Source organism: Anguilla rostrata, chromosome 7 (genome assembly GCF_018555375.3).
Source record: "Anguilla rostrata isolate EN2019 chromosome 7, ASM1855537v3, whole genome shotgun sequence".
Lineage (NCBI taxonomy): Eukaryota > Metazoa > Chordata > Actinopteri > Anguilliformes > Anguillidae > Anguilla > Anguilla rostrata.
This window is the reverse complement of record NC_057939.1, coordinates 24,524,267-24,536,703: the sequence shown is the minus strand read 5'-3', so window position 1 is coordinate 24,536,703 and position 12,437 is coordinate 24,524,267. Positions and strand designations below refer to the sequence as shown.

General features: G+C 44.9%; 1 protein-coding gene across 1 annotated transcript in view; it reads left to right on the top strand.

Moving 5' to 3' along the window:
• rell1 (RELT like 1) overlaps nucleotides 1-12,437 on the top strand; it is a 28,127-nt gene that overhangs the window by 12,771 nt on the left and 2,919 nt on the right. The window contains exons 3-6 of the mRNA XM_064343845.1: nucleotides 5,225-5,305; nucleotides 7,332-7,386; nucleotides 9,753-10,022; nucleotides 12,280-12,412. Coding sequence (XP_064199915.1) covers nucleotides 5,225-5,305; nucleotides 7,332-7,386; nucleotides 9,753-10,022; nucleotides 12,280-12,412 — 539 coding nt within the window. The remainder of the gene's footprint in view (nucleotides 1-5,224; nucleotides 5,306-7,331; nucleotides 7,387-9,752; nucleotides 10,023-12,279; nucleotides 12,413-12,437) is intronic.

Below are 12,437 nucleotides of genomic sequence, written 5' to 3'. Positions count from 1 at the left end.
TGGGCGAGAGGCGGGAATGCACCCTGGACAGGTCGCCAATCTATCACAGGGAACACGCACCATTCACTCACACACTCATACCTATGCACATTCATATCTGTGGGCAATTAAGAGTCTCCAATTAGCCTACCTGCATGTCTTTGGACTGTGGGAGGAAACTGGAGTACCCAGAGATGGGGAGAACATGAACACTCCACACAGAAAGGCCCAGGCCAGGATTCGAACCCAGGACCTTCCCCACCACCATGCGGGCCTTTGTTCTAATTCAAAAGTCAGCTAATATCTAAAGAATGATTTAAACCCTTTAATTTCAGTGACAGGGCGCTGGATATGACATCAGAGTTCTCTTGTCATTAGACCTACACCTGGAGCATCTCTGAGCTCTTACTGGTCACCAATGTTCTGCTTAACACTCAGAAGGAAATTAAACTTCCTTCTCATTTTGCGTCCATGATGTTGCAAGTGCAAGTGATCTTGGTCAGAGCTTTTCAGCCTCAGATGGAGGTTGCTGAAATGTAAACTTTTAAAGCAAAGTTTTCTTTATCTCACTTGATTTAAAATCAAGCAGTTTTCTTGAGTAATCCAATCAGATGCAGTTTTTGCACATGATCACATCTTTATTTTCTGGCTCTGTGATCAGGGCTTATTGACCACTTAAAGATCAGTTCGTTGGTGCAGATTCTGATGCTGTTTAATTGGTAATGAGTTGGTTCACTAGTACATGCTTATATTTTCACAGCAGACATTGTAAACTGGCGAAACATGTGGTTTAAACTCATTATTTGACAATGCACTCTTTCAATGAGTCAATATATTCTACTAAACCGTATTCATTTAGTTCCCTGCTTGAGATACTGCGTGAGATTTACATTCCACCCCTTTTTTTATTTTGCCACATTCAAACTATGTGCATGCATGTGCATGTGTGTGGAATAGCATGTCACACTCCTTGGAGACAGCATGCTCCCTGTCTAACCTGCCTCTGTAGAGTTCATCTGGGGGCCAGAGTGAATATGTCTTGGGTGGGCGGGGCTTGTCACACCTGTAACTAGGGCATGATCGATTCCTCATTTCACTGATAAAATCCATTGAGGAAAAAAACATGCATGCACTCAAGGTAATCCAAACTACGATCTCTTACCTCTTGTCTATGTGTCAGTCTCTTTAATCGAGATTAGACATAAATAACTGTATGAGATCTGCAATCATTTGCGAGCTCTTGAGTGTCTGTGGGCATGCATGCATGTGTTCCACCAGTCTGATGTTCCGATGGAAGGAAGAAATGTGAGTCATTAAAAAAATTACACAAATTAATGTTAGCAAACATCAGATATCACAAAATGTCACGAAAGCATCACAAAAAATAGGGCTGTTCTTCCTCACCTCCTGCCTCCAGGTCCTTCTTCTTCTCCAGAAGCTCTTGCAGAAAATCAAGAAAATGCTGCAGTTGGGTATAAACTTGAGGACATCTTCTTGCCTCTCAGCTTCATTGAGCCCTGAGAAACAACCAAGGCATGCTGCTTGAAAACAATAATCACTATGATTTCTTAAATTGGCACATCTTAATTAAATGATTGACAAGCATCAACTTTTCTTTTTTAAAAGCTAGATTCAAATGGCAAATACTTTTTGGGGCCACTGTATTTGGACACTGAAGCCATGCTTAGAAATTTATGAATTTTATTGAATTACATAACAAAATGTCAAACCAAATAACATTTATGTTAAAGATAGATGCCTTAAGCACGCTTTTCAAGCAAAACATTTCACAAAAAGATGTTGGTTGGCTTTTAAACAATAAAACAATAGATATACTGCTGAAAATGAAGACAAAAAAGTATTTGGACACTCAATAATGCCTTCAATAAAGATCACAGTTTAAGTGTTTTAGTATTTAGTTTGCCACCCTTTACTTTGCAAAACTTCTTGACAACGTCTGGGCATGCAATCAATTAGTTTCATGAACAGCTGTGGTGAAAGTTTCCTCCACATTTCAGCCAGCAAAGCTTTCAATTCATCCACACGAGTGCATCGACGGCCTGACATTTTCTTCTCCATTGCATCCCATAGATGCTCTATAGGGTTTAGGTCAGGGCTCTGGGACGGCCATTCTAAGACTGAAATTTTCTTTTTGGCGAAGTATTCTTTCAACAGGCAGCTGGTATGTTTTGGATCGTTATCCTGCTGAAAGATCCACTTCTGTCGTTTGAATAATTTCTTTGCTGATTTCTGTAAATTTGCATCCAAAATGCATCTGTATACTTCAGAGTTCATGATTCCATCAATGCACACAAGCTCACTGTAAGAAAAACAGCCCCAGACTTTCACATTTCCACCTCCATGCTTTACAGTACCTTTAGTGCAGTCCGGTTGGAATTCTTCTCCTGGCTTTCTCCACACAAATGCTCTGCCATCAGATCCATGGAGGTTACATTTGGACTCATCAGAAAATAAGACAGTTCTCCAAAAGCTGCCATCTTTGTGCGCATGTTCTTTTGCAAATTTTACCCTGGCTTTCCTGTTCTTTAGGCTAATGAATGGTTTTCGCCGCATTACTCGCCCTCTGTACCCATGCTCATTGATCCTGTTTTGAATAGTCTGTGAACTGAGTTGTATCTGGTAATTCTTGTTGATGTCTGAGGCAATCCTTGCTGCTGTTTCTCGCCTGTTTTTCTTGATGCTACCAACAATTATCCTGTCCAATTTGCTGGTGGTCTTTCTGGGTCTGCCTCTGCGCTTTCTGTTCTCATTCACAAGTCCTTCATCTTTGAATTTTTTTACAATATACCCAACTGTGGAAGATGGGAGATTAAGTTTTTTGCTGATCTGTCGAATAGAGTTGCCTTCTTTGCGCCAACAAATGATGCTAGACCTTTTCTCAGAACTTACTTCACTTTTCTTAGCCATTTTTGCAATTACTTTCAAACAACTGCTCCAAGATCATTTATAGTGGGTAAATGAGTCAATTATCCTTAATTTCACACAGGTGCTCCAACCACAGGTGTAGTTCAGTTCATGTTCCACTAAGTTTCACAATCAGTATAGGTTTGAGTGTCCAAATACTTTTTTGTCCTAATTTGGAACAGTATATCTAGTATATATTATTTTATAATTTAAAACCTAACAAACATCTTTTTGTGAAATGTTTTGCTTGAAAGGTGTGCTTAAGGTATCTGTCTTTAACATAAATGCCACTTGGTTTAAAATTTTGTTATTTAATTCAATGAAATCCATACATTTTTAAGCGTGGCTTAAGTGTCCGAATACTTTTTGGGGCCACTGTATATACATTTGCAGGAAAGCCTAAGAATAGAGAAATTTTGAGAGATGAAGATAAAAATCAAACATTGGAGGTAATGAATACTTTTTCATACATTTAGTGAAAGTATCAGTGAGTAATTTCAATCATTGTTTTAAGTGAGTAAGTGATATTTATTTATTTATTTATTTATTTATTTATTTATTTATTTATTTATTTATTTATTTATTTATTTATTCATTCATTCATTCATTCATTCATTCATTCATTCATTCAGAAATGCTAAGCTACTAAGAATAAGCTTCTGGAACAGTCTGTTCAGTTTGTCAGCTGACCCTTCCGAAAGTGTCGAAAGGAAACTGCTGGCGGAAACCAACACAGGAAGTGATTTCCCTGTGGCAGCGGTCAAAATGCAGGCTGAGGGAGGGAATCTTGTATCGTTAGCATGCAGCAGGAGGAAAGTGTGTGTGTGTGTGTGTGTGTGTGTGTGTGTGTGTGTGGGGGGGAGGGGGTAGGGGACTGGGCGTAGGCAAAATGGGTTCTCAAATTACATCTGAAAAAAATTATACCCAGGTCAACTGGCCAGGGGTGCGTCGGTGATCTGTTTCTGGGCGTTCTCCGTTATAGCTAGAGACTGCTTATGGCTGCTTTTTATGAACACGTCATATGACCGATCTAGCCAAATTTTTATTGGCTAGATCTGTTTACAGATGAATTGCAGCTGAGTAACCAGCTTATACTGTTTAGTTAAATCAACAGAAGGTAAGCTTCTGTTAAAAGAAGACGGGCGAGTGAAGAATTGTGTGTTTGTACTAAAGACGCCCTTAAATCATTTCTCATGACTTAAGTACAACATAGACGGGAAGGTATGAAATTGGGAAAATTGAAGCGACTAGTGGTGTAATGCAGGTTGGAATTTGTGAATGAAACTGCTAAGTGCAGTATTTTGTTGTGTACTATCCTAAAGTGCTGGTTGTACTGTAAGCAGGCTGTGTATTGGAGTGACACAGCTGCCAGGTCTTAAACTGTAAATGGTGTGCCAGGCAGATGGCCATAGTTGGCACTGGCTTGCTCAATAGCTGAATACCAGATGCTAGGAAGTGTACATCACTACACTTATTCTGTGTTTGCATGTTGCAGTTTGTCTTTTTTCGTTTGCAGGTACTTGAGGCATACTGGGTTTTGTCCAATGATATGAACAGCGAATCAGAACCAGGATGTACAATTTTTTCATTTAACAGACATGCTCAGTTGTGTGACATGGTCAAATGCCTAAATCACATGTACAAGGAGGATAGCGCAGACATTGGCTAGAATACATAATACATTAAAAATTCATAGCATTGTCTGTGTAGTAATAATAATAGTAAAAATAATAGATGTTTTTTCTTCCTAATATAATGCACAGAGTTAACATCAATATTTGAGGGGAATGGAATGAATGGAGGCCCGTGGCGAAACTTGCTTTTTGAGCGAAAATCAGCAGGGGGCGACATTACATCCGGTGCTGATGTTGAGAACCGAAATCTTGCCCCTTGGATTAGGGCGACACTCAGTGCTGCCTGTGCGCATGCAGCCAGGCGTACAGCTTATTCACAGCTCAGCTCATTCATCGATGTTTGTGCCAGCTTCCTGTTTACCACTCTGTGGATGGGTTTGGTTGCGGTAACAGACAACACCACAAGAGACTTCCGTAACACTGCCTGAAATATCTAACAAAGACCGAAGATTACATGTTACAAGTTGACTCAAAATCAAAAGCAACAATTTATGGTCAAATAAGAACAATATGGCAAAAGATATTTCTCTCAACAGTTATTCTGAGCCAGTGGACCCATTCGCCTTTAGCGGCGGCGCTAGTAATTTAGCAGTGGTGCTATGGCGTTGCTGCCTCTGTGTAGGGGAAACACTGATGATGTTTGCCTTTGATGTCCTGTTCACAAAGTTGTCTCTGTTCTGCCTCAGCCCCAGATCTGGACAACACCTTCAATGACAGCAACAGCGACACCGTGAACCAGATCGTTCATTACATCATGAAGAACGAAGGTAATCCAGGGCTCTGGGGGGCTAGTGTACAGTACTGTTCCTCAGTGATTTGATACTTTACTGCATGTTTCTCATGCACCCAACTTTATAAACTCATAGCTGTAATGTTGCATTGTGTTCAACATGAAACTCTTCATAGATATGACCCTTTGCTGTCGTTTCTTGAGTTCCTTAAGCCACAAGGTAAAAGTGCTTAACTATGGTTTCCAAATTTGTAAATGTGGGGGGAAATTAGCATTTCCTTTTGATGTGAAGTATGTCTGCTCTGTATTGGATATTCACTGCAGGTTCACTTCACATTAGCAGCCCAATAAATGGATGCACCGATGATTGGTTAAAAACAAAGTCGTCATGAGTGAGGTGCTTTCAGAAAGACCTGTACCAAATCCTCCTGTTGTGGGGTGTTCAACAACATGAACCAAAAACTTTCAGGGGCTTTGTGACTTTCAGGTAAAAAAAATAAATAAATAAATGACAACTCAATAGCCCAAGCTTAATATTATAGGTTTTGGGGTTTCATGTTTAATATACCAATTTAAAAATGACAACTTTGATTGCACAGGGTCTTCAAACAGAGAGCACGTTACATGAATGTGAATCTTGCTTATGATAAAATATATTGTACTGGGGATGTGCTGGGCGCACATTTCACTATAGCCTGAACAGACTGGTCTCCTTCACTACAGAGTCCATCTGAATACTGCAGTAAGCAGGAATGTGTTGTTTATCGAAGTTGAATTTGAAGTTCCGTGTCAGGGGAAAAGGGATAAATGATCCAGTCTGATCCAGTCTCGGGGCGTTGGCGAGGTTTACCCTCAGAGTTCATTTCTGTCTTCTGCCTCAAACATCTCAGCTGATCTCAGAACAGTTTAATCTCAGGCTGCACACTTGGCTGTGTTCCTTCTTGTGTTTTGAAAGCTGGGTTTTTAAAAAAAAAATTTATTTGAAAGAAGTTTCTTAGGTTCACAATCGGGGCCAGACCGGTTTGTGGTGAAAATCCTGCCGCTTACAGAAAACCGTCCAGCAGGTGGCGGCGTTGTTCCACTGTGAATGTAAACGCTGTCTCTGCTCCTAATGCGCACGACACTTTCATAAATCTCGACTTTGTTTATTTTATTACGTAAATAGAGCTTGCTGCTTTCCACCAGATTTATAAGACACCCTGCTCGTCAGAGCTCTCTCAGCCGGGAAGGGTCGCTAGCTAGCTGAGCGGCGCACGTCTTGACTGCTGACATCTTAAAGAGGACTTGTTCGTGTTCGAGAGAGAGGGAAGGGAAATTGGTCAGTGAGTCAGAGAGGGAGTCTGGCGCATGTGTAGCATGTTTCCCTCTATTCAATCCAGATTTTTCAGTTCCTGAGGCCTTAATCAGGCCTAAACAGTAATCAGGGTCAATATACTATAGGCCTTTCCCAGCCTTAATCAGAGTCTGTGGTATAGGCCTTTCCCAGCCTTAATCAGAGACTGTGGTATAGTCCTTCTCCAGCCTTAGTCAGAGACTGTGGTATAGTCCTTCTCCAGCCTTAGTCAGAGACTGTGGTATAGGCCTTTCCCAGCCTTAATCAGAGACTGTGGTATAGTCCTTCCCCAGCCTTAGTCAAGACTGTGGTATAGTCCTTCTCCAGCCTTAGTCAGAGACTGTGGTATAGTCCTTCCCCAGCCTTAGTCAGAGACTGTGGTATAGTCCTTCCCCAGCCTTAGTCAGAGACTGTGGTATAGTCCTTCCCCAGCCTTAGTCAGAGACTGTGGTATAGTCCTTCCCCAGCCTTAGTCAGAGACTGTGGTATAGTCCTTCCCCAGCCTTAGTCAGAGACTGTGGTATAGTCCTTCCCCAGCCTTAGTCAGAGACTGTGGTATAGGCCCTCCCCAGCAAACCACTTAATTACCCCCCTTTCATTCCTTAGCCCACCATTCCTCTCCAGGTCAAATGTTAAGTTATTTTTTGATATTAATAATGTAACGGTGTTGATAAGTGTGAGTCATACTCTCACTCTCTCTCTTTCTCTCTCTCTCTCTCTCTCTCTCTAGCTAACTCCGATGCATTGAAAGCCATGGTGCATGGAAACAGCGTGGATTCAGATGAGTAAGGAGGCTGAACTTTATACCTGCTCTTAATGATAAAATGTTGGCTTAGGTTACATATATATTACTGTCAGTCTGTTTAAAGTAATGCAGCGTAAGCAAACAAATGCTTCTGACCACACTGTAAAGGCAGCTGATTGGATGTCTTTTTAATGTTCCGAACAAGGTTGCCAGCTGCTATTTACATTTTAGACACTAGGTGGTGATGTCGCCCATATTTTCTTATGAGACAGTGGTTTGAAAGCTTTTTTTTCCAGCCAGTATAAGTAGACTTGAACCTGCAGAGTTAGACCTGAAGCACACAGAGTCCTGCACCCTCTCACCTTGTGTTTTATTTGAGAGATATGGAACAGATACCAGGCAGACACAGTGACTGTGAATCGTATGCTCTGAAGAGCTCTATTATTATTATTATTATTATTATTGTTATTATTATTATATAGGATGTGACATGAGCGGTCGAGGTGCAGTTTGAAAGTATAGCAGCAGGTTGAGGGATTGCAGCTGATTGGGTATTCCGGCGACATCGCCGCCGCCATTCTCCCCCCCGGGTTCTCAATGGGCGGGCAGACTGCCAGCGGAACACTTAGGTTGGGGTGTCCAGGCTCGGGCTGGTCTAATTTATGGGACCTTGTGGGAGAGAGAGGAGCAGCGGTGGGTGGGTGGGTGGGTGGGTGGGTTTGGGTGGAAGGGGGGTGCTGCGGTTTCCACCGGTGGGTGTGGTTCCAGCTCTGCCTCTCTTCTCACTCACTCCCTGCAGTGCTAACCCAGAGTCCCCCTGCTGCTCACTCAGACACCTCCTCTCCTCCTCTGCATGTTTATCTCCTCTCTCTCTCAACTCCTCTTCTCCTTCCTCTCTCTTCTCTTACCCTTCTCTCTCCTTTTCCTCCTCCGTTCTCCCCTCTCCACTTCTCCTTCACTGCCTTTTTCTGCTGTCTTCCTCTCTATCTCTTCTCCTCTGTCATCCTCCACTTCTTTTCTCCCTCGCGCTCCTCTGCACTCCTCTTTTCAGTCTCCTCCTCTGCGCGTACACACACACACACACACACATATATTCAGGCTTAGTCACACATACGGAGTCATGCATGCATGTAGATACTGGCATGCCAACACACACACACACACACAGTCACTCATACATGCATGTAGATACAGGCATGCATGCACATGCACACACACCCATGTTCTTACGCTCGCCCCGGCTCCCCACAACTTCACGTTCATGCCTGAATCCGATGCTCAAACAGAGACGCTCCAGTAGGTTCACGGTTCGGTCCCCGCGACCGCACTTTCCCCCCTGTCTTTCGGCTTGGCGTGACCGCGCCATAACCCCCTACCCCTCCAGCACCCCCCCCCCGCCCCGCCCCCCCCCCCGCGTGGGGCCTTCCGGCTACGCCAGCTGCTCGGTCACGAACCGCCGCGTCCCGAATGGCGATTTGAGCGGATCCCCGAGAACGACGGCGGGGGGGAAACAATCGAGGCGAGCGCCGTCACGGGCGGGAGCCGGCGTTCCAGTAATTAAATTTATCCCCCCGGTCCTCGGGGAGCTGCCCGCTGGTCTCCAGCCCCGGGGGCCGGCTCGCGCGGCGGGCTCAAAGGGAAAGAGCGGCGAGCCCGTCGGACGGCTTCCTGCGCTCGCCAGCGAAGCTGCGGGCTGCGATTAGTCAGGCCGGGGCTCTGTCTGTCATAATCAGGAGGCTCGCTCGTCTGGCAGCGCTCCCTCTCGGGTACAATGGCTCATCGGGGATGGATGCGCGTTTATTGTATTGCGTTGCATTGTGTCGTAACTGCATTGTGTTGATGCATAATGTGCAGTTTAAGGGAAGGGCCGAATCTCCAAATGCATGGTCGGTGTGGTGCTCATTCCTCTCCCTGCCCCCCACCCTCCGCCCCCCCCGAACCGCCTGCAGTGCTCCTGTCTGATAATCCAGATTCTCCCACCCTGCTGCTCCCACAGTCCTGTTGAAATGCTTTCCTCCCCAAATCTCCTCACTCAGCTCCTTCTTCTCCTTAGCGTTCACCTCTTCATCCCCCAGTAATGTAACAATAACAATAATAATAATAATAATAATTAGAGTGATGAGTGTTCAACTGTGGCTAATGTGTAGCACCCACCTGGGTGATGCACGATAGCAATTTGGGGCCAGAATACTTGTTATACATCAGCTGAGGCGGAGAGGGAGAGAACTATTTTTTTAGCCAATTAAACTAGGGGGGGGGGGGGTGTGTGATTAGGTGGCAGGTTGTGAGCCAGATGGGAATGTAGCCAGGACAATGTGTGGTGTAAAGGCTGAATGCACAAGGCTGGTGTTGTGTGGCGCGTGACAATGACATCATAAGAGCGCTGCCATGTATCTCACTCCACAGCCCCAGCACCCCGAACTCTCCCAATACGCCCACAACGCCCATGACCCCCATGACCCCCACAACTCCCATGACCCCCCTGTCCCCGGGGGCTCCAGCAGGCGCGCTCAAGCACACCTGCAGTCACCTGCACACCGTGGGGGGGGCGGGCGGGCATAAGAACATCTGCGGCCGCTGCAACCAGAAGAAGTGGCCCGTGATGCGCCGGTCCAGCAGGGGCAGGGGGGACAGGCGGAGTCACCTGGGTGAGGTCACCGTGCTCGCCGTGGGCAGGTAAGGGCCCTACATGAGCGTGTGTGTGTGTGTGTGTGTATGTGCGCGAGTGTGTGTGCGCAGGTATTTTAAGACGTCAGTATGTAAGACTTATGCAGGTGAACAGTCATGAGTACATTTGAAGTGATTACTAGAACCACAGTCATTACATTACATTGACAGTCATAATTAGATTTACAGTCATGATTAGAATCACTGTCACGTTTGGAATCAGTCATGATTAGGATCACAGTCATGATTAGATTCTACTGGGGGTTTGGGACAGTTGGGATTTAAAGGATTCCAACACTAATGAACAGATACAGTGTAAAAGAATGTTCAAAACTAAGCCCTCATGCATAGTGGCACAGCTGCAGTTATTGTGGACTTTGAACAGTGATATTATCGCAGGGAATAGTGCCCCCTGGTGGATGCTAATATCCCAATTTGATCCAGATGGACCCTTTTGAAAGGAGCTAAATGTCTTTGGTCAAACCTTCAACTGTGAGAATAAGGTCATGTCCTCCCCCTGGATGCATGGAAATTTGAGGTAATCAGCTGTTACTACTGCGTCATGGACTGACACCTGTCTTGAGCTAAACTGAACATCTCTTCTGCAATGTAGATGTGTGAGTAAGCGTAACTGGGTAACTTTTTACTGTACAGTCTGGGCTTTTTTTTTTCCATTACATTACATTACAGGCATTTAGCAGACGCTCTTATCCAGAGCAACTTACACAACTTTTTACATAGCATTTTACATTGTATCCATTTACACAGCTGGATATATACTGAAGCAATTTCGGTTAGGTACCTTGCTCAAGGGTACAGCGGCAGTGTCCTACCTGGGAATCGAACCTGCAATCTTTCAGTTACAAGCCCAGTTCCTTACCCACTGTGCTACACTCTGTTTTTTTAAAGTAAGCAGAGTAAGTAATCAAACCACTCGATAGAAAATGACTTGTTTGGTGTTAAATGTTTGATTTATCTCCTGGAGGGAGGGGAGGATGCACGTTGGCTGTGTTAGGAAGTCAGTAGGGTTCCTCGTTTCCCTCTAGAAGGAACAAACGGTGAGCAGTGTCCCCCTCAGCACTAGGTTGGATGGACTAAAGTTCATAGAGTACAATCGAGTACGTACGGTCTCTGTTGACTTCGTAAATGCTATTTGAGTTGCGTTTAACACTGAGAAACGTTGCTGTGTGTAGAATGTTGCGCGTTCGTCCCCAAAGGTACGTAGCTTGTCGACGCCCGGCATCCTCGCTGCCCGTATCCGTGAGCGCGGCGGGCACAGAGACACGCCCCCAGCGGGTCATTACCGGCCCTCCGTCACCAATCGGCACGCTGCTTCGTTTCCACTGGCCTTAAATAAGAGTCCGAACGCTGAGTGCCCTTTTTCATTTGCCGTTTACGTGAAGGGAAAAGTGAAACGTGGTCATTTCAAGCTGGGCGTGAATACGAATGCGCTGATTTAATTAATCTTTTAAAGGGCCGGTCTGCTCGGGAGTTAAATGAACATTTCCCCCTGCACCTGAATTCATTTCTGAGGCAGTCCCGTCTGCAGGAAACGGAAGGACACTGAATTTGGGCCTTTTTAAAGAGTTTGAAACACCTTTTTTATCCACCAATAAAGTCATTATTATTTTATTAGAGTAGTTGTACGTCTGGTAACACTTTCTATGAATGGTCCCTCATAAGAGCATTATAAAAGCTCCTTTGTTAGCAATACATAGTAAGCACGTTCATAAATACTACATAAACATTCATAAATACTCGTCATAAACGTTTATGGACAGACTACGTTTATGGTGCGTTATGTCACCATTGATGCTGCAATGGCACGACATGCCAAATGACACACACCACATGCCTATTTGTAACTATTGCCAAAAGAATTTCCGAATTTCTGTGTAGCGCTTTTGACGGTGTTTTGTAGTGATGATAATGGCGTGCAGTCGTGCAGCTGACTTAATCTCATATTGTTTCATATTGCGCTGGTGAGCTCTGAGACCGAAATCCGTATATGCTCAGAACTTTCATTTCTGACACGTGGACTGATGCGTAACAGCTGGCTTATCGGAATTTTACAGCTAAACTGGAACTTCAGCAGAAATGATAGGCAAAGGATCCAAACCAAATTGCTTTGAAAGGCGGTTCCCTTGCACTTCGCCCATCTGCTCCGGGAGCAGCGATTGGCTGAGAGTTTAAGTGGCAGGGTGAAGGGCTTGGGTGCGTCACCCAACGCATGACCTCATGTCCTTCTGTGCCGCCTCCCCCTCAGATTCCGCGTGACGAAATGCGACCCCAAGACGGCGAAAGAGAGGAAGACTCTGATCATAACCGAGAAAAACGGGGGCGTGACCCCGTCTCCCACGGAGACGGAACCGAGGAGCAGAGCAACCTCCGTGCGGCAGGTGAGGGGGGGGCGGGGGGGTCGCC